The 22608-nt window shown below is 44.0% G+C and overlaps 2 protein-coding genes across 5 annotated transcripts in view; one reads left to right on the forward strand and one right to left on the reverse strand.

Annotated features, from left to right (window-relative positions):
- LOC140185676 (leucine-rich repeat transmembrane neuronal protein 3-like) overlaps nt 1-7464 on the reverse strand; it is a 335256-nt gene extending 327792 nt beyond the window's left edge. For both annotated transcript variants that reach the window (XM_072239179.1, XM_072239180.1), the window contains exons 1-2: nt 7263-7464; nt 5483-7023 (exon numbers count right to left, since the gene is read on the reverse strand). In XM_072239179.1, the coding sequence (XP_072095280.1) occupies nt 5483-7023; nt 7263-7275 (1554 nt within the window). In that variant the 5' untranslated portion in view covers nt 7276-7464. The remainder of the gene's footprint in view (nt 1-5482; nt 7024-7262) is intronic.
- LOC140185675 (catenin alpha-3-like) overlaps nt 1-22608 on the forward strand; it is a 1719142-nt gene that overhangs the window by 742735 nt on the left and 953799 nt on the right. The window lies entirely within an intron of this gene.

The following is a 22608-nucleotide window of genomic DNA, read 5'->3' on the forward strand; positions in this document are numbered from 1 at the left end:
ATGGGCCGAATGGCCTAATTCTGTTCCTATGTCTTATGGTCTTACAGAGGCTTGAACCAGCAACGTGTGAATGCGGTGACTCTGCAGTAAACATTGAACAGTTAGCCTGCCCATCCTGTGCCTAAAGTAAGTACCCTTGTCACTGTGTGGTGGCCTTCTTCTTATCCAGATACAGTAAAGCTGCAGTCCAGTGTCTTAGGATGGTGCAGGTGGGCCATGAGTGGAATGGTAACCGTGCTCGCTGGGTTGGTTTCCTCTGATTAAACTTCCTACTGCTACCTTGTAGTGCAGCAGGTAGTGCTGCTGCCCAACAGCACCAGTATCCCAGGGCCAATCCTGACCACTGGTGCAGTTTGCATTCTTGTTAACGGGTTTCCTTCCGAATCCCAAAGATCTTCCAGTTGGTAGAATAATTGGTTACAGTAAAGTGCCCCTGGGTGTGTTGCAGGAGAATCAGGAGGTGACGGGCAGCTTTGAGAGAAAAGATGATATGGAAAATACTAGAGCAATGGCATTGTTGGGGAGCTAGCACTGGAGCAGTTGGATCAAATGGCTCCCTTCTGCGTCATATGGAAATATAAAAATACAAGGAAATATGCATCTGTCAAAATAAGACTATGAAAAATGTCACCTGGCATATGCCTGTTTATTTCTCAGCATTTAGAAATCCTGCTGATGCCTTGCAACTTATTTGGCTATCAGACAATGTGCTAATTTTCCAATGTGTCAGACATCTGATTAATCAATAATTATTTCACCCTGTTCACTGTAACATATTCTTTCTCTATAGCTCATGCATAAAACAGTGATCTTTCCCTTATGCAAATTATGGACAGTCACCCTGTAGCTTAAAATAAACAGTACAACAGGGTTTCATGAATATTTTGGTCACCCTTTTCCTCTTCGACTTTGTTCCAATGTCACATTGAGGCACTTAGTGACAGCCAGGTCAAAGAAACCAAAGCCAATGACAGCATTTGCTTTAAAATATTATGAATGGTTTGTGGATTTGTTGAGGAGATAATGAGAATTTTTTTTTGCAGAAACTTGCTCTGGAAGGCATTACCAGAATAGGTGATGGAATTGGATGCATTTTCAATTGGATAAATAGTTAAAGAGGAGAAATTTGCAAGGCTCTGGGGAAAGAGAGGGATGTGGGACGAACTGGGAATGATTTAAATAAACTGGTACCAGCCCACTGAGTCAAAGACCTTCTTTTGTGTACTGTGAATCTGTAAGAATTCAACTTATGAAATTGCTTGCCAGGAGCGCTGATCAGAAGCTGGGTAAAGCCTACACTCCTGTGTTCCCACATAGAACTCACTGGCAATGTTTAAAAAGATGCTATCATGCTACCTTCATTTAATGGATTTCCAGTAAAGAAAAGATTAAAAAAGAATTGGCTGTATTTAAAAATATTCTGCAAGTTTCTCGGAACTGTGACTGATGAAGAAAACAAATACTTTAGTCTGAGACAGAAATCTGTTATCTCCAAGTAAGGAAGATAACCCGTATGAGCATCGTCCATTTAAAATCTTTGGCTCACCTTCCGTGCTCACAATCTAAATGTGGATAGGTTGTTTACATTTGCAAGGATTCTGCTCAGCATCTTAAATACCAGTGCACAGTGCAGTCTCCCTTCAGACTTTAGCTTTGCCTCTAATTCCTAGAATCATTCCCGAAGCTGCATACTTAGCCCTCCCCGATGCATCACCAGCTGAGGTGGACACACTATCGGGGCTTCTGGCTGATAAAGATTTATATCGAACAGCAACAGCCTCAGTAAAGTGTTACAGAGGAATTTATCTACACAGAAACAGGGAGCAATGAATTATCTTGGCAGTATCTTGATGCTTGTATTTACAGGAAAAGGAAGAAAGAAATGCGAGGGTAGACTGAGCAGCATTGAGAATGGAAGGAGGCTTGCGTACAGCACAGACTGGTTAGACCGAATAGCCTTCTCAGGGATGCTGATGCTGTTCATCAGTTGCATTATGGGATGTATTTACACTAAAACAGGCATTTGTATTTTCTTACAGTCAATTGCAGAACTGCAGATTAAAAATGAAGCAAGTGAATAAATCAGTGAAGTGTAGGCAATTGCAGTAGCATCTGTTGACCTGCGTGGCACTGTATCACTGTCCTTGCATCTGTCTTCGGCAACCTGTTCAGATGGTCGAGATGAAATGAAAACTTGATACTGCGTGAAATAAAGATGACTCTGCCTGTCAGTGCAGGGTGTAATGTACTTGATACAGCATTAATATCATGCTAGACACCGAAAAGTATGTTGCGAGTACCCAGCAGGCAAATGTGCGGAAAGTGAAATAAACAAGTTGTCAATATAGGCAATCGACATATATGTTTCTATAAAAACAGGTGCCGCCTGATCTGCTAGGCACTTCTACCGTACTTATTTTGTCCCTTTTTAAGTTTACAATTAACGCAGCCACTAGCAGAAAACTGTTCCCGTTTTACCCGAGAAAGAGTTAAGTTGCTGGCAGTAAGAATACGGACCGAACAGTAAATGGAAATCAAAATGGCAGATGCTGGAAATATGAAGTAAAAACAGACAATATTGAAAACACTCAGCATACCAGGCAGCCTCTATGGAAAAATAAATGGAGTTAACATTTTGGGTCAGAGGTCATTGACAACCGATTTGATTGGGCAGATTTTTGTCTCTTTCCGCGCAGTTTCCTTGAAATTGTAATTGAATGCTTGTATTCCAAGTCACGGTGATTATTATGCACGTCCTTTTCATTGTGTTCAGAAAGGCAGTGTTGGTGTAAGGAAAGGAGCCCCCCCCCGGCCCAATTCTCCAGTACGCCAACTGTGCCCACATAACAGTCATGCTCAGTCATAAAATCAACTGTATCTTAGTTACCTCTACAAGAAAACACTGGAGATATTACTCTATAAAACTGATGCAGCACAATTGGCAAAAGCAACAGTGTACTGTTAATTAACTCTCTCTCTCTCTGAACAAGGCATTATGTGATATATTTTCCTTTGCATTAGCCTGCCAGAATTTAAAATACCTTCCTCGCGTGTTAAATTATCTCTGTTTTAGTTTATCGATCCTGCTCCACATACTGTGTAAAGCCATTCATATATGCCAGTACCCTTTTGTTGGACGGACTGGCGCAAATGATTAAACTCCCAAATTTCAAAAAGAAACTAGAAGCTGTTTGAATAGTTCCGCTAGCAGACCCTTGTTTTGTGCCTTTCGACGTGTCAACGCAAAAGCCTTTGGCTGCAATCCATGGGCCTGTCATCGTCGGCTTCCTTCTCTGATCCCCGGTCTTTCCTGTTTGTTAACGAGGACTCTGATGCTCAATCCCTATCCCCGTCCTTCTTCTCCACCCTGGTGGGGGTTTGATCAGGGGTTTTAAATGGGGGATGGCCGCTCTAGAGTTGCTGGTAAAAGCTGGAGCACAATTTGTGAAAAAGAAGACAGATTTTATATTAAATAAGAACGCCGGGGTGGGTGTAAGACTTTTAAGTGATGCGGAACGGAAAAAAGTTCGGGGAGCTCGGGCTTAGTTCCGCTAAAGACCAATTGGCATCGATCGCGGTTACTGTTTACAGGCTCGGCGCTGTCAGACGTCCCCCCACGCACGGTGTCCTGCCAGCGCGCCACAAAATTCATCTCGCAAACCTTGCTGCTCAATAACCTCTCTGCAACGCACAACTTCAGTCTTTAATAGGACTCCCCCCCCCACCATACACACACACACACACACACACACACACACACACACACATACACATACACACACACACACACACACACACACACACACACATATACACACACACACACACACACACACACACACACACACACACACACACACACACATACACACACACACACACACACACACACAGCCTCCCCCCACGTTTTGCGTCCTACTTCAATGACCAGGGATTATTTTGCCTTTGAGAGAGATGTTCAAATGCAGTTTAAATAAAATGTCGTATTATGCACATAATTCAAACGATTTCACCTAATCTATTCAAAACCGATCGTACTTTCGCTGGACTTTCAGATAATCATGATTTTTTTTTTTAAAAATCTACTGTGAGTGTACGTGGTGAGAGGGAACGGGGAGAGGGGTGTAACTTAATACTAGCTTTCAGAATAAGGCACCCAAATGAAGAAAATACTATCTATGGGATGCTCCGAATAATCTTACTTTTCCTAAAAAAAAGGGTGGCCTCAAATCAACCTGCTTTGTCACTTATGATATTTTACTCAGCTAACGTTCCCTTTGAAAATCCCGTCACCTTTTCAGCGTCTTTTGCTGCTTGAAATAATTCGTGACAAAACATTACAAGAACTAAACAGCTTATATTTATGTTTTACGAATTTAAAAAGGGACATAACATTGCTTCAATATTTCACCAGAGACACTCAGTGCCAACACGGATGACGAGGCAAGGATGCGAGATCTCTGCAGTTCGGTGGCTTGCGTCTAAAACCCAGGATTAATTTTACGCGCTCATTCCCCCCCCCCCCCATTCCATCTGCAATTATAAGGAATAGAAAGACGCTATTTCGCCTCTCCATACTCCTTACACATTCGGCGGCATCTTCAGCTAATAAAATTCTCTCTCTCCTGGGTGTAGATTCGCCCCGAGCATCAACAGTCTTTGGTGGGAGAGAGTTCTAGATTCATAGCAGTCTGTGAAAGTACTTACTGATATTATTTCATGAACGGTTTAGTTCTAATTTTAAAATAATGGCCGAATGTACATGATAATTTGACCAAATCTATTCCACTGAATCATCTTGTCATGTTGAACTCCCGTCCTTCTGGCATTCATGCAATACTGGCCAAATGGTAATGTCTCCAATCTGCTGACAATAGCCAACCCCCTTTCATATTGCACTGTAACAGCTCGGAGTCAGAGGTGACTTCACTGCGTCCGAGTGTCAGCCTCCTCATACCAACTACCAAGTTTCACGCATCTGCAGCGCTCTCTAAATTACAGCTGGCAAGAGCCGTAATACATAAACTGAAGTTCAGAAGGTAGCGGTTCAGCTTCAGAAATCACGCCAGCAATCAAATAAAATGGAACATGCAGAAATGGCAGGTATAGATCTCCAGTTTTAACGCCTTTGCACCGACCTTGGTGAGAAAGGAACGCCGACTTCAAGGAATTGGCAACAATAGACTTTTTTTTTATACAAAAAGGCAAGACTGTAATTATAACAGTAACATACTTGCCGAAAAGAAGCATAATTCAGTGAATACATTTATTAAAGTCAATTGCTGCAAATATAGATACTTTAAAAACCTATGAAATTTTAGTAGGTGTATATGTGCACTCTGGGGTAGTATAGTGTATTGCAGGGTACAACCATTCCGCCAAATCTCACCCAAGGCAAACATTTACGATCACTCGTAACAGTCACGTGTTTACCTCTCACTCCCACATTTTGTGTGTTTTTTTTGTTATGAGAACTTCATACCTCGCATTCCCTGGAGCCAGATTTGTTAAAGGTGCAAGAGGCTGTTCCGTTCATCAGCATCTCCGTGGCCTCGGTGTGCGCAGGCTTATAGTCAACATAATATTCCTGGGTGGTGGGCACCATGTGTCTCAGTGACTGCCTCTTTTTGCGCCGCCTGCGCCCCAGTGAGCGCTGCTGCAGTTGCTTCATACTCGCGGGGTACCGCTTCCAGGACACATAGATGACCAGAAGGATGACCAGCACGGAGAGAAAGAGGGCCACGCTGCCCGCGATGATCTTGTGGAAAGAGACAGGCTCGACGTCCTCAGAGTCGGTGCTGGGCAGTGGGGGAGTGGTGGCGACTGGGATGGGGACCTGGGCTTTGCTCTCGGGGTTGGCCTTGGGAAGCCTTGTTTTGAAGGTCGGTTTGGCATGAACTTTGGGTGGACTCGGCATCCTGTGAGTGGTAATCCTCTGAGTTTTAATGCAAATATTATAGTTATCGACTGCTTCCACCACCTGCTCACCCTGCAGCTGCTTTGGCCCCGCACAAATCATTGTATTCTCCCTCCTCCCTTTAAACATCTTAAGCCAGTTCACGAGCGAGCAAATGTTCCGATTGCACTCCCACATATTCCCCGAGAGACTGACAGAGTTGAGCGATATCCAGGATTCCAGGATCTCCTGGCCTATGGTGGTGAGTTTGTTTGAGTCTAGGTGCAACGTGTGCAGGTTGGGCACGCACTGGAACACGTTGGGCCCAATGGCTTGGATCTCATTGCCCGACAGGTCTAGCTTCTCCAAGGAGCTCCATGTCCAGGACATGCCCTGCATGACCACGCTGATCTTATTCCACTGAAGGTAGAGGATTCGCAGGGTGGTCAGGCGAGGGAAATGGGCAAGGTTGACCTTGGAGAACTGGTTGTGCTCCAGATGTAGCTCCACTAGTCGGCCCAAGCCCGCGAAGGCGTTGCGAGCCAGGCTGCGGATGCGGTTGTAGCCCATGTCTAAGAACTCCAAGTTTCGGCAGTCCTGGAATATCCTAACCGGGACGGTCCGCAGGTTGTTGGACCTCAGGTGCAAGCTCTGAAGTTTGCGCAGTCCCCGGAACTGCTCGGGCTGCAGCGACTGCAGCTGGTTGTAGGAGAGGTCGAGGTTGCGCAGGTTGGTGACCGGCCGGAAGGTGTTGTTGAAAAGGCGGGTGATTTTGTTGGAGCTGAGAATCAACTCCTTGAGCCTGCGGATCCCGTTGAAGGCGTGCTCGTGCACCAAGCCGATGTAGTTGTGGTCCAGGTACAGCCAGGTTAGCTGGTTGAGACCCACGAACTGGTTGTGTTCCAGCGTCTGCAGGCTGTTGTAGCGGAGCGACAGTCCCAGGGAGCCGGGGGAGATGTTCGGAGGGATCTGCTGGAGGCTGAGCGATTCGCAGTACACTATTTTACCGTGGCACCTACAATTGCTAGGACACGCTCGCTCAGCGCTGGAGAGTATACTCATCAAGACGGTGGGTGCCACCATTAATACTGCGACTCGACCACTTAATAGTGCAATTACCCCGAGACCTGAAAAGGAAGAAAAGTTATTCTAATAAATCACTAATTTCCAGCTGCATCAAGCCCGTCTGCATTTTTAATAAAAATCAAATGCGTGCCTCTTTCCCCGGGCATATGGATTTGCCGTAACTTTAAAGTGATCGGGAAATTCTGAATTTCAAGCAACTTAAAACGGCATCAGAAATCGATCGTGGCCGTGAAACGGTACGCGGCGGTTGCAGGGAGGTGAAAAGACGGAAGCGGCTCACCCATCCTTCGCATGCTGCCGGGAGCCCTGCTGGTTATGGTCGGTTCTCACTACGCAAAGCTCGACACGTTATGTCGGCCGCACTGTCGCCACTCCGGCCCTGCTCAGACCCATGGAGTGTACCTGCGAAGCGAACTGTTGGTTCCCTCTCTGCAAACATCACTCTTTGACAGCCATGGGAAGATCCGCGCAGCGCAACAGCGAGAGAGAGAGAAAGAGAGAGAGAGAGAGAGAGAGAGAGAGAGAGAGAGAGAGAGAGAGAGAGAGAGAGGGGGGGGGGGAGAGAAAGGGAGGGAGAGAGAGCGAGAGAGAGAGAGAGAAAGAGAGAGAGTGTGTGTGGGGGGGGCGGGGGGAGGAGAAGAGGCACAATCTTCATCCGCAGTGAACGGTTAAGTTTTTACTCCAGTCCGGTGCATTTTATTTTTCTCCCCAATTTGAGTTTTGACGGATCGCCAGCGACACGATAATGAAGCTCCCCAGAGCCGCACCCGGCGGGCTGCAGTGAGAGTTTGTGTGTGTGTGTGTGTGTGTGTGTGTGTGTGTGTGTGTGTGTGTGTGTGTGTGTGTGTGTGTGTGTGTGTGTGTGTGTGTGTTGGGGTGCTGCCAGTCCGTCACCAGCCCCGGCTCTGCTGTGCTGTCAGTGGACAAGTAGCCCGCGCAGTAGTTGGCAGCGGTCACATTGTGCAGCTCACAGCCTCACTCCGCACCCTCCTCCTCCTCCTCCTTCTACTGTTGCTTCTGATGCCTCATGCCCAAGTCTTATGTGAAGCTGCCCCCACTGGAGAAAGCTATAACGGGCATGTGCAGAATCCTCGTCTATACCCGCCCCCCCGCAGCCCAAATCACACATAAACAAGCGAGCCTTCACAAAAAAAGACTAAGTGGTTGGGTGTTTGGATGTATATTGTTTGGGGGGTGGGTGGGTTGCCATTTGAAGTGACCCACAGTCGATCCACGGGGGTCAGGAAGAGCCTCTAATACTCCTTAATAATGAGAGATATGATGTTCCTTCCTAAATCTCCAGGCCATGGATTAGTGGCTGGCCTCTGGGGAGCCAGAAGAGAGAAAACAAACAAGGCGAACTTCAATAAATCTTGGTATCCTTTTTTTCTGTCTCATTTCTCAGTCATACAATTTGTCGAGATGGGGTTGGTAGAAACTTGCCTACCGTTAACAATCATCCAATGCGGTGCTGAAGGATCTGTCGCCAATTGGGCGAGAATGGACCTATGAGGAACAGGCAATCTTCTGATGAAACCATGAAATCTCGGGGCAAACAGCGAATCAGAGTTGTCAGCCCTGAAGCACAGCTCCGAATTCAACCACTCCAAGTGATTCTGGAACAAGTGCCAAGTTGTTCTTACAATCGGCCGGAAACACCCATATACAGTCGGTCCTCCGTACCCGCGGGTTCCCCAACCGCGGATCGAAAATATCAACTGCGGATCATGGATCGCTATGGTTGCGTCTGTACTGAATGTACAGACTTTTTTTTCTTGTCATTATTCCTTAAACTATACAGTATAACAATTACTTGCATAGTATTTACATTGTATTAGGCATTATAAGTAATCTAGAGATGATTTAAAGTATACGGGAGGATGTGCGTAGGTTATATGCAAATTCTACGCCATTTTATATAAAGGACTTGAGCATCTGCGGATTTTGGTATCCGCGGGGGGTCCTGGAACCAATCCCCCGCGGATACCAAGGGACGACTGTACATCTAAATTATATAGATGTCCAAATTTGTTGACAATACAAAAGGTAAGCAGGAAGCAAATTGTGAGAAGGCACAAAGGTCGTTCAAAGTTTGGCAGTTTGAGTATAATGTGGGGAATTTTGTGCTTATTCAACTTCACACACAATTATATAGGAGAAAGTATTTTAATATGCATCATCTCAGAATCAAAGTTCAAAGTAAATTTATTATCAAAGTACCTATATGTCACCATATGGAATCCTAAGATTCATTTTCTTGTAGTCATGCTCAATAAATCTAAAGAATAATAATGATAAAAGAATTAATAAAAGACTGTCCAACTTAGGTGTTCTCCCAGAGTGCAGAAGACAACAAACTGTGCAAATACAAAAAGAAAGCATAAATATCGAGAACGTGAGATGAAGAGTCCTTGAAAATGAGTCCATTGGTTGTGGGAACATCTTTTCAATTATTGGGCAAGTGAAGTGAGTGAAGTATTCCCTTTGGTTCAAGACCCTGATGGTTAAGGGGTGATAATTGTTCCTGAAACTGGTGGTGTGAGTCCTGACACTGCTTTACCTTCTTCTTGATGGCAGTAATGAGATGACAGCATGCCCTGTGTGGTGGGGGTCCCTGATGATGGAGGCTGCTTTCCTGCAATAGTGTTTCATGTGGATGTACTCAATGGTTGGGAGGGCTTTACCCATGATGGACTGGGCCATATTCACTCCTTTTTGTAGGGCTTTTCATTCAAGGCCATCAGTGTTTCCATACCAGGCTGTGATGCAGCCAGTCAGTATATTCTCCACTACATATCTATAGAAGTTTGTCAGAGATTTAGACATTATTCTGAATCTCTGCAAACTCTTAAGGAAGCAGAGACACTGCCGTGCTTTCTTCATAATTGCACTTACGTGCTGGGCCCAGGACAGGTCCTCCAAAATAACAACACCAAGGAATTTAAAGTTGCCGACCCTCTCCACCTCTGATCCTCTGATGAGAACTGATTCATGGACCTCTGGTTTCCTTATCCTGCAGTCAATAATCAGCTCCATGGTCTTGCAGACACTGAGTAAGAGGTTGTTGTTATGGAACCACTCAGCCAGATTTTCAATCTCCTTCCTACATGTTGATTTCTCACCACCTTTGATTCAGCCTATGACAGCAGTGTAGTCAGCACACTTGAGTATGGTATTGGAGTTGTTCTTAGCCACACAGTCATAAGATTAAAGCGAGTAGAGCAGAGGGCTAAGCACAGTTTTGTGGTGCACCTGTGTTATTGGAGATAATGGAGGAGATGTTGCTGCCAATCTGAACTGACTGGGGTCAGCAAGGGGGGAAATCGAGGATCCAATTGCACAAAGAGGAATTGAGGACAGGCCCTTGAAGCTTATTGATTAGTTTTGAGGGGATGATGGTATTGAATGCTGAGCTGTAGTCAATAAAGAGCATCCTCATGTATGCATCTTTGCTGTCCAGATATTCCAGGGTTGAGTGAATTGCCAATGAGATGACATCAGCAGTGGACCATTTGGAGTGAATCTAAGTCACTTCTCAGGTAGGAGTTGATACGTTTCATCACCAACCGCTCAAGACACTTCATCACTGTGGATGTAAGTGCTGCTGGACAGTAGTCATTGAGGCAGGTTACCATGTTCTTCTTGGACACTGGTATAATGGAAGCCACACACGGCCGAAGCAGGAGATTAAAGATCTCAGTGAACACTCCAGCCAGCTGATCAGCACAGATCTTTAGTACTTGCCAGGTACCCCGTCTGGGCTGGATGCTTTTCATGGGTTCACCTTCCTGAAGGCTGCTCACACATCAGCCGCAGAGACCGAAGTCATAACTGTCACAAATGTTGATCATACTTTGTTGATTCGAGTTTAGTCTGGAATTGCCACTTCGCTGTGAGATGGCTTTTCAGAGATCGTACCTTGACCTCTTATAACTTTCTTGGTCACTAGACTTGGATGCCTCTGATCTGGCTCTCAACAGACTGAAGGTCTCATGGTTCATCCAGCACTTTAGATTGGGGAAGATTCTGAGAGCCCGGCTGTGAAAGGAGGAAAGTTGGACATGAGGCGAGCAACCCCATCCTGTAAGAACCCAGAGCTACAAAAACATCAACAGAAACTCCAAAGACCTCTTCCCTGGGGGTGAATGGATACCAAGAAGATGGATCTGGATGCTTGAGCACATGATTTTCAAAAAATCTTTATATGCCCAGGACAGAAGACTTTGGTGAGCGGTTATAGGCAGCCTATGGATAACGAAGAAGAAGAGGAAGACGAGGAGAAGGAGGAGTGGGAAGAGGAAGAAGAAGAGGAGGAATAATAATAATAATAATAATTCTTTCAACCAAAGTTACTTCAAGACTTTAGAAAATCTGCCAATCAGAGCTCAATAGTAAAAATATAACAAAGGTAATAAACACCTTTAGTGTATTTTTTCACATTCTATCAAGATATACGAAAAAATACATTAAACCAATCTGGAAAATTTACAAAGAAAAATAAGAACTGAACCGACAAATGTTAGAAATCACAATGTACACAAACACATTTAGATTAGCTCTACTTAGCACAGAAGAGGAAGAGGAATAACAGACGTTAAAAATTTGCACATCAGATAAAATTTCTGAGGATATATTTTTACCAATGAAAACAGAATTCAACAATCCATATGAGCATATGCAATTCTGATAAGAAGTACACACCACTAAACCTAAATGAGAGCACAACCCAGAAAAATGAAGAAATGATCACTATAGAAGAAAAAGTTAACCAATAAAAAAGTATGATCCTCCATGGAAGACATCCCCGCAACCTGAGCAGACTAGATGTCAACAAGGGAGTTGGGAGACCTCTTCTCAGAAACAGAAGAGCTCCTGGTGACAATACAGGACCAGGTGGTTAACACAAAAATTATTAAAAATATATCACAAAGGACCAACAAATTCAAGATGATACATGCAGAAAATGACAAGCAAAACCAGAAATAATCCAACACATTACAGGATCCTTGAGCAGTTTAACTCAATCTGATTATTTACACAGGCACAATCAAGTTGCAAACATCATTCATTGCAAATTATATTATGACCAATCCATTATTACAGCTAGGACAATCTATAATAACTGTCCAGATATATTGCAGGATAAACAAACAAGCAAACACAAGGAAATCTGCAGATGCTGGAATTTCAAGCAACACACATAAAAATTGCTGGTGAATGCAGCAGGCCAGGCAGCATCTCTAGGAAGAGGTGCAGTCGACATTTTAGGCCTAGACCCTTTGTCAGGACTAACTGAAAGAAGAGATAGTAAGAGATTTGAAAGTGGGAGGGGGATGGGGAGATCAGAAACGATAGGAGAAGACAGGAGGCGGAGGGATGGAGCTAAGAGCTGGAAAGTTGATTGGCAAATGGGATATGAGAGGATCATGGGATAGGAGGCCTAGGGTGAAAGAAAGGGGGAGGGGGAAGCCCAGAGGATGGGCAAGGAGTATAGTGAGAGGGACAGAGGGAGAAAAAGGAGAGAGAGGGAAAAAAATAATAAATAAATAAAGAACGGATGGGGTACAAACGAGAGGTGGGGCATTAACAGAAGTTAGAGAAGTCAATGTTCATGCCATCAGCTTGGAGCCTACCCAGACGGAATATAAGGTGTTGTTCCTCCAACCTGAGTGTGGCCTCATCTTTACAGTAGAGGAGGCCGTGGATAGACATATCAGAATGGGAATGAGACGTAGAATTAAAATGTGTGGCCACTGGGAGATCCTGCATTCTCTGGCGGACAGAGCGTAGGTGTTCAGCGAAGCGGTCTCCCAGCCTGCATCGGGTCTTGCCAATATATAGAAGGCCGCATCGGGAGCACTGGACGCAGTATATCACCCCAGCTGATTCACAGGTGAAGTGTTGCCTCACCTGGAAGGACTGTCTGGGGCCCTGAATGCTAGTGAGGGAGGAAGTGTAAGGGCATGTGTAGCACTTGTTCCGCTTACAAGGATAAGTGCCAGGAGGGAGATCAGTGGGGAGGGATGGGGGGGACGAATGGACAAGGGAGTTGAGTAGGGATTGATCCCTGCAGAAAGCGGGGGGGGGGGGGCGGGGGCGGGGAGGGAAAGATGTGCTTAGTAGAACAACTTACTTAATAGACATAGTCATTCCAAACAGACATAAAATACAGAAATCAATAGGTGAAAAACACCAAAAGCATGCTGAATTAAAAGAGGAAGTTGAAAGACTATGGAACATAAACAAGATGTGTACATTGTCCTGGTAGCAATATCTACGTCCCAAAGTCACTACAGAATAGCATTAAACCATTAGGGCTACACAGTAATATCTATGTAAATCTCCAGAAAGCTGCAATACTATACACCACTAGAATAGTCTGAAAGTCCTAGCAATTGAGAAATGAGAGTGCTTAGCTATGCTCGTACCTCAGGTTTTACCAGCTTCAGCTGAGAAAAAGATAAATAAAAATAATAATAATAATGATATAAGACTTGGTGGGGAATCTGTAGGTGACAGCATTCTTATGTAACCAAATCCCTTGCCCTTGTGAAAGGTCACAGGTTTTGGAGATATTGTCAGAGTAGCTTTATGACGTGCATGTCATCTATGTTTTGTAGTGCCTTTGTGGTTTGGGAAATGAATACTTACGGTGATGGATGTGGTGTTAGTTATGCAGGGTGCTTCATCCATGGATTGTACTGAGCTTCTTCTATTACTTCAGGTAAACAAGGAGTATCCCATCAAACCCTTGTGGAAAGGCTGTGCAGAGTCAGAAGTGGGCCATTCACCAGACATTACCTACCCTCTAAACTGCTTGTGCAGCCACAGTAACGTCCTTAGATTTAACATAGAACATAGAACATAGAACATAGAATAGTACAGCACAGTACAGGCCCTTCGGCCCACAATGTTGTGCCGACCCTCAAACCCTGCCTCCCATATAAGCCCCCACCTTAAATTCCTCCATATACCTGTCTAGTAGTCTCTTAAACTTCACTAGTGTATCTGCCTCCACCACTGACTCAGGCAGTGCATTCCATGCACCAACCACTCTCTGAGTAAAAAACCTTCCTCTAATATTCCCCTTGAACTTCCCACCCCTTACCTTAAAGCCATGTCCTCTTGTATTGAGCAGTGGTACCCTGGGGAAGAGGCGCTGGCTATCCACTCTATCTATTCCTCTTATTATCTTGTACACCTCTATCATGTCTCCTCTCATCCTCCTTCTCTCCAAAGAGTAAAGCCCTAGCTCCCTTAATCTCTGATCATAATGCATACTTTCTAAACCAGGCAGCATCCTGGTAAATCTCCTCTGTACCCTTTCCAATGCTTCCACATCCTTCCTGTAGTGAGGTGACCAGAACTGGACACAGTACTCCAAGTGTGGCCTAACCAGAGTTTTAAAGAGCTACATCATTACATCGCAACTCTTAAACTTTATCCCTCGACTTATGAAAGCTAACACCCATAAGCTTTCTCAACTACCCTATCCACCTGTGAGGCAACTTTCAGGGATCTGTGGATATGTACCCCGAGATCCCTCTGCTCCTCCACACTACCAAGTATCCTGCCATTTACTTTGTACTCTGCCTTGGAGTTTGTCCTTCCAAAGTGTACCACCTCACACTTCTCCAGGTTGAACTCCATCTGCCACTTCTCAGCCCACTTCTGCATCCTATAAATGTCTCTCTCCAACCTTTGACAATCCTCAACACTATCTACAACACCACCAACCTTTGTGTTGTCTGCAAACTTGCCAACCCACCCTTCTACCCCCACATTCAGGTCGTTAATAAAAATCACAAAAAGTAAAGGTCCCAGAACAAATCCTTGTGGGACACCGCTAGTCACAATCCTCCAATCTGAATGTACTCCCTCCACCACCATCCTCTGCCTTGTGCAGGCAAGCCAATTCTGAATCCACCTGGCCAAATTTCCCTGGATCCCATGCCTTCTAACTTTAAGCCTACCATGTGGAACCTTGTCAAATGCCTTACTAAAATCCATGTAGATCGCATCCACTGCACTACCCTCATCTATATGTCTGGTCACCTCCTCAAAGAACTCTATCAGGCTTGTTAGACACAATCTGCTCTTCACAAAGCCATGCTGACTGTCCCTGAGCAGACCATGATTCTCTAAATGCCTATAGATCCTATCTCTAAGAATCTTTTCCAACAGCTTTCCCACTACAGACGTAAGGCTCACTGGTCTATAATTACCCGGGCTATCCCTACTACCTTTTTGAACAAGGGGACAACATTCGCCTCCCTCCAATCCTCCGGTACCATTCCCATGGACAACGAGGACATAAAGATACTAGCCAGAGGATCAGCAGTCTCTTCTCTCGCCTCGTGGAGCAGCCTGGGGAATATTCCGTCAGGTCCCGGAGACTTATCAGTTCTAATGTATTTTAACAATTCCAATACCTCCTCTCCCTTAATATCAACATGCTCCAGAACATCAACCTCACTCATATTGTCCTCACCATCATCAAGTTCCCTCTCATTGGTGAATACCGAAGAGAAGTATTCATTGAGGACCTCGCTCACTTCCACAGCTTCCAGGCACATCTTCCCAACTTTATCTCTAATCGGTCCTACCTTCACTCCTGTCATCCTTTTTTTCTTCACATAATTGAAGAATGCCTTGGGGTTTTCCTTTACCCTACTCACCAAGGCCTTCTCATGCCCCCTTCTTGCTCTTCTCAGCCCCTTCCTAAGCTCCTTTCTTGCTTCCCTATATTCCTCAATAGACCCATCTGATCCTTGCTTCCTAAACCACATGTATGCTGCCTTCTTCCACCTGACTAGATTTTCCACATCACTTGTCACCCATGGTTCCTTCACCCTACCATTCTTTATCTTCCCCACCGGGAAAAATTTATCCCTAACATCCCGCAAGAGATCTCTAAACATCGACCACATGTCCATAGTACATTTCCCTGCAAAAATATCATCCCAATTCACACCGGCAAGTTCTAGCCTTATAGCCTCATAATTTGCCCTTCCCCAATTAAAAATTTTCCTGTCCTCTCTGATTCTATCCTTTTCCATGATAATGCTAAAGGCCAGGGAGTGGTGGTCACTGTCTCCCAGATGCTCACCCACTGAGAGATCTGTGACCTGACCCGATTCATTACCTAGTACTAGATCTAGCATGGCATTCCTCCTGGTCAGCCTGTCCACATACTGTGACAGGAATCCGTCCTGGACACACTTAACAAACTCTGCCCCATCTAAACCCTTGGAACTAATCAGGTGCCGATCAATATTAGGGAAGTTAAAGTCACCCATGATAACAACCCTGTTATTTTTGTACCTTTCCAAAATCTGTCTCCCAATCTGCTCCTCTGTATCTCTGCTGCTACCAGGGGGCCTATAGAATACTCCCAATAGAGTAACTGCTCCCTTCCTGTTCCTGACTTCTACCCATACTGACTCAAAAGAGGATCCTGCTACATTACCCACCCTTTCTGTAGCTGTAATAGTATCCCTGACCAGTAATGCCACCCCTCCTCCCTTTTTTCCGCCCTCTCTATCACTTTTAAAGCACTGAAATCCAGGAATATTGAGAATCCATTCCTGCCCTGGTGCCAGCCAAGTCTCTGTAATGGCCACTACATCATAATTCCATGTATGTATCCAAGCTCTCAGTTCATCACCTTTGTTCCTGATGCTTCTTGCATTGAGGTACACACATTTCAGCCCTTCTACCTTACTACCTTTACACCCTTTATTCTGCTTCTCTTTCCTCAAAGCCTCTCTATATGTTAGATCTGCCTTTTCTCCATTCACTTCTTCCACTGCTCTATCGCTCTGTGTCCCATCCCCCTTGCAAAATAGTTTAAACCCTCCCGAACCATGCTAGCAAACCTACCTGCAAGGATTATGCTCCCCCTCGAGTTCAGGTGCAATCTATGCAATCTGTACAGGTCCCACCTTCCCCAGAAGAGATCCCAATGATCTAAAAATCTAAAACCCTGCTCCCTGCACCAACTCCTCAGCCACGCATTCAACTGCCATCTCCTCCAATTCTTACCATCACTGTCACGTAGCACTGGCAGCAATCCTGAGAACGCCACCCTTGAGGTCCTGTTCTTCAGCCTTTTGCCTAGTTCCCGAAACCCACACTTCAAGACCTCATTCTTCTTCCTGCCTATGTTGTTGGTCCCAACATGTATCACGACTTCTGGTTGCTTTCCCTCTCGTACCAGGATGTCGTGCACCCGGTCAGAGACATCCTGGACCCTGGCACCCGGGAGGCAACAAACCATGCGGGTGAACCCGATTTGCTCTAGAACCACAGTAATGTCCCCATTTCCGAAGATTATTGGCAACGTAGCTGCAGCTGGTTGCTTGTAGGACTCTACTTTGGGGAACTTCAGCAGTAATGTCTTCTTCCTGGAATGATTGATTTCCAGCAACCCCGACCACACAACTTTGTAACAAGTTTGATTCTGACCGTTCGAGAGTTTTCCTCTTGATGCTGCTGACAATTTCACCAGGACCCCTTATTGTGATAACTGATGTAGCCCTGATGTCAAAGGAAACCACTCTTATCCCACCACTGGCATTCAACTTTCAATCAATGGCCTTGTCAGTGATGCCCATGTTCTGAGAAATTTATACATTTAAAAAGGAAATGATAGGACAACAGGGTCCCTTGAGGAAGTTAAAATAATTTGAAAAATAGCACATAAAGGGAATTTAAAAACAGAATTGGTAAATGCTGGAAATACTCAGCCCGTCCCTCTGCATCTGCTCAAAGACAAACAAGAGTTAACGTGGCAGGTCAGTGACTCTTGGTCAGAACTGAAAAGGAGACAAAATAATCTTGTCGATCTATACGGCGAGTTAGAGAAGGAGATGTCTCTGTGTGGATGTCATCAAAGTCACTGCAGAGGCACTGAAGTTAGTGATATCGAAGTCTTTATTTATCATGACAAGCAAGCATTCTTCTGGAGACCCTCACAGCACAGAGTATCACCAACTCAAAAGTCCATCACATTCTTATACCCTTAAGATCAATGGTAAAATTAAGTGATTCAATGCATTTCATTATAGACAATAGACAATAGGTGCGGCTGTAGGCCATTCGGCCCTTTGAGCCAGCACCGCCATTTACTGTGATCATGGCTGATCATCCACAATCAGTACCCCGTTCCTACCTTCTCCCCATATCCCTTGACTCCACTATCTTTAAGAGCTCTATCTAACTCTTTCTTGAAAGCATCCAGAGACTTGGCCTCCACAGCCTTCTGGGGCAGAGCATTCCATACATCCACCACTCTCTGGGTGAAAAAGGTTTTCCTCAACTCCGTTCTAAATGGCCTACCCCTTATTCTTAAACTGTGGCCTCTGGTTCTAGACTCATCCATCAGCGGGAATATGCTTCCTGCCCCCAGCGTGTCCAATCCCTTAATAATCTTATATGTTTCAATCAGATCCCCTCTCATCCTTCTAAATTCCAGTGTATACAAGCTCAGTCGCTCCAATCTTTCAACATATAACGGTCCCGCCATCCCGGGAATTAACTTCGTGAACCTACGCTGCACTCCCTCAATAGCAAGAATGTCCTTCCTCAAATTTGGAGACCAAAACTGCACACAATACCCCAGGTGTGGTCTCACAGGGGCCCTGTACAACTGCAAGAGGGCCTCTTTGCTCCTATACTCATCTCCCCTTGTTATGAAGGCCAACATGTCATTAGTTTTCTTCACTGCCTGCTGTACCTGCATGCTTACTTTCAGTGACTGATGCTCATTGTACTTCCCCTTTTCCTAACTTGACACCATTCAGATAGTAATCTGCCTTCCTGTTCTTGCCACCAAAGTGGATAAGCTCGCATTTATCCACATTAAGCTGCATCTGCCGTGCATCTGCCCAGTCACCCAACCTGTCCAAGTCAATGTCACAATAACATTGTTTGCTTCAATACTTTGGGTAGACAATGCTTTTGAATTGCGTATCTACAGTGGGAGACACCTCTGAATGATCAAGCAGTTTTGCTGGGACAAAGTAATTGAAAAATTCCCTGAATTTATTTATAATGGTGCAAGTTACTTAAAACCAGGGTTAATGAAAGCTAGTTAACATAATTGCCTTGTTTTAATGTTTGGCTGATGCATATGCAAGTATCTCATAGTCATCATTTTATAAACCATATCTCTCAGACTGTTGGCCAACCTGCGCTTTTAACTCCAATTTACTGCTTCCAATTTACCTAAGAACTGAAGTCTGGTTCTTGCTTGAATTACTATCTGCTATATTCTCTGGAATACTCCCTAAAAGGGTCATCTAGAGTGATTGTAGGCATACCCTGTAAACAGGGATACCTCGTCAGTGGGTGAATGGGAGCAGTTAGAGATTAGGAATTTAGTCAAAAGAATCTAAGTCATGTGTAATTTATTGTCACGTGAACAAGTATGGTGACATATCGATACATTGAAAACATGCAGGTGACAGAACTTGGGGCACGTAGGTACAAACAACGTGGGATATAACATGCATAAATCATACAAGACAGTGAAGAGAGAGGAGAAAAAGACTTGGCAAGGACAAGGCGTCAGTGCAAAAAGAGGACAGCGTCAAGTCCACGGTGGTGTTCCATTGCTGAAGTAGAATAAGCATTGCGTTTGGGTCAAGAGCCTGGTGGATGCAGGAAAGTAGCTATTCTTGATCCTAGTGGTGTGAGACTTTAGGCTAATGGTAACAGTTTAACATGACCTGGATGGTCGGTACCTGGATGATAGATGCCACCTTCTTAAGGTAATACATCCTGTAGATGGTGTCAGTGGTGGAGGAGGGCTCTGCCTGTGTTGGACTGGCCTGTATCCACTACACAGGAGGTCAGAGTTGTGAAATCCAACACAGGAAGATAGGCCGAGCAGGCCAGGTTGCGGTAGTCATGGAAATTTTCATGTGTTTCTGGCATTTAAAAGAATATTAAAAAAGAAATAAATAACGTTGGAAAAAATTAAGGTTATTAACTAAAGCGAAATTTTAAAAAATGCTATTAAATGAAAGCAAACTACATTACCTCCCTCTTGGGTATCATGTCTTGACACAGGATCTGAAAGACTAATTTTTTCCCCAGCGTAATGCAGTGTGACCTTATTGATTTTCTACTCCAAACCTGACAGCGGCTCTGGGCCTTTGACAGCAGATGCCTGCAGGTCCCAGACTTACTAATAATTCAATGACTATACTCCAGTACTTCTCTTTGGAACCACCACCATTACCCAGCAAGTGTCATACAGTTATTAATTATCTACCAGCATTTATGACTTACCTTAATTTTCTAAAACACAACAAAGAGGTTTATGAAGATTCATTTTCAATACAGTACATTAAACAGAAGAAAACGTGTTTTGCACTTTTCTTCCAGTAGATTATATGTTCACAGTGCATTCAGGCAGCCATGCAAGGTCTCTCTCCACAATGATGAATTTGTCTCAAATGGCTTTGTTAACAAGACAATAACCTTTGTTTGATACAATAAGGACAGTTGATATAATAATTCACATTCAGATTTGACTGGACAACATGGAATATGTCTGGGTCTTTCTTTGTCAGATCATTTCACTATTTCATGATCATCCCAGATAGTAATTACAACTTCCAACTTCAGTTCTTCAATGCTAGGTGTGCTGTGGTTTCACTAGGAGAAGGTTGATGGATGTCAGTGCTCTGATACTGCCCAATCAACTGTCTCGGCCTTCTCCCAGCCCAGCAAATTAGACATCCCATGCACTATTTCTGGCTTGAGATGTGAACTCATTGCCTTTCTCTGGTTCCTTTCCTAAAATGCTTTGGATCCTCTTCAAGCTCACCTTGGTGAGATATAGGTACATAGGTATTTGATATTTTCCCACAAATTTACATTTGAACCCTTGCAACCAGATTTTAATTCATGCCATGTTTCTGAAACAATTCTATCAGCAGCTCACCAAGGACTCGCTAGCATTACCTTAGTTACACCTTCATACTGCAGACTCCAATACTTAGAAGGACAAATGTAGCAGATAATTGAAATGTCACAACTAGAAAGTTCTACTCCATCACTTACTGAACTTGATGATAAGACATCTTTCCTTCATTGCCGCAAAGTCAGAGTGCTGGAACTAGCTAAAATAGCAGTACCTTCACTACAAAGGCTTAAGTGGTTCGAGAGGGATCAAGGATAAACTTAAGTCACCATACACATGTATATGTATTAGGAATTTGCTGTGGTGTGTTAGCATGGCATACAACAAAGAAAACAACATTCAACAATTGTAAAGAATAAAGAATTGTTTAGAAATAAAGTTTGAGGTTGAAGTACATATATGGAATAAAATGTCCATAAATTCATCAATACCAGCATGTATTTACAATGAAAACATCATTATAAAAAGTGATATAAAGTGTTTACAGTGCAGTATAGTGATGGGGGTTTGGATAGAGGGGGATAGAGAGGGCTAACTAAACTACTGGATCTAAGTAATTACCTGGGAGAAGAAACCTGTATGCTGGCGGAAGTTTTAGTTTTAAAGAAGGCGTACCACACTCTTATCAAGGATGGCTGGCGATGAGTGCAAAGTACTGGCTTTGCTATTGATCATGTCTGTGAACACTAAAGTCACGTGACGTACTGTGGCATTTTCACTTTTCACCTCCTTGACTTGCAGGAGGGCATTGTTATGGCTAATCATGCTATCATTCTCCATTTCCACTTTGTCCTGTGCCCTCCAGTGCCCGCTATCAAGGTGGAGCCAGAAAATCACCTGCTATGGCTTCTCTTCCCATTCCCTCAATGTTCTGTTCGGCATTCCCAAGGATTCGCTCTTGGACACTCTTATCTATCTATTAGCAGTCTTCACCAAAATCATTAAAAAGGACATGTACTGAGATTTCCCATTAACTCTGAGACTTCCATCATCAGCAAATTATCATAATATGTCAAGCACCCATTGTTAGATGAACAGAAATGTTCTTCTGGACCTTGGGTAAAGCAAAGATGTTATCCTTGGTTCCCATCAATCATAAACATTATCTTTTCTTTGATTGTGGCTGATGCTTTAACCTAAAATCCTTTTGATGGAATATAATTCTGCATATTAGGTGTGTATATGTTTGCAAGTAGGTATATATATAGATTCGTATATGCATGTGGAATGTGTGTCTCGTACATTAGTACATCTATGTATATGTGCTGATGCATACATGTACATGAATAGCTGTATACTTGTCTGTGCATTCATTCTTTGTGTTCCCTTACATGGTACATGTACATTATGTGCAGTGGATTCCGGTTAAATAGGTCATTGGTTAATCAGTACAGCTGCTTATTTGGGCCAATTCTTAAAGAAAAAAAAATGGAAGCAGCACAAACATGAGAAAATCTGCAGATGGAGGAAATCCAAAGCACCTCAGACAGAAGATGCTGAAGGTACTCAGCAGGCCAGGCAGCATCTATGGAAAAGAGTAAATAGTTGACATTTCGGGCTGAAACCCTTTATCAGGACTCTGATGAATGGAAATCAGTTCTCTTTGGAGAAAACAGTACATAAAATGGAGATAAGTAAGCAAATAAATACTAAGTTCATAAATAGGTCTGTATATAACATTCCTACTTTCATG

Source organism: Mobula birostris, chromosome 21 (assembly GCF_030028105.1).
Source record: "Mobula birostris isolate sMobBir1 chromosome 21, sMobBir1.hap1, whole genome shotgun sequence".
In the NCBI taxonomy this organism is placed as follows: Eukaryota; Metazoa; Chordata; class Chondrichthyes; order Myliobatiformes; family Myliobatidae; genus Mobula; species Mobula birostris.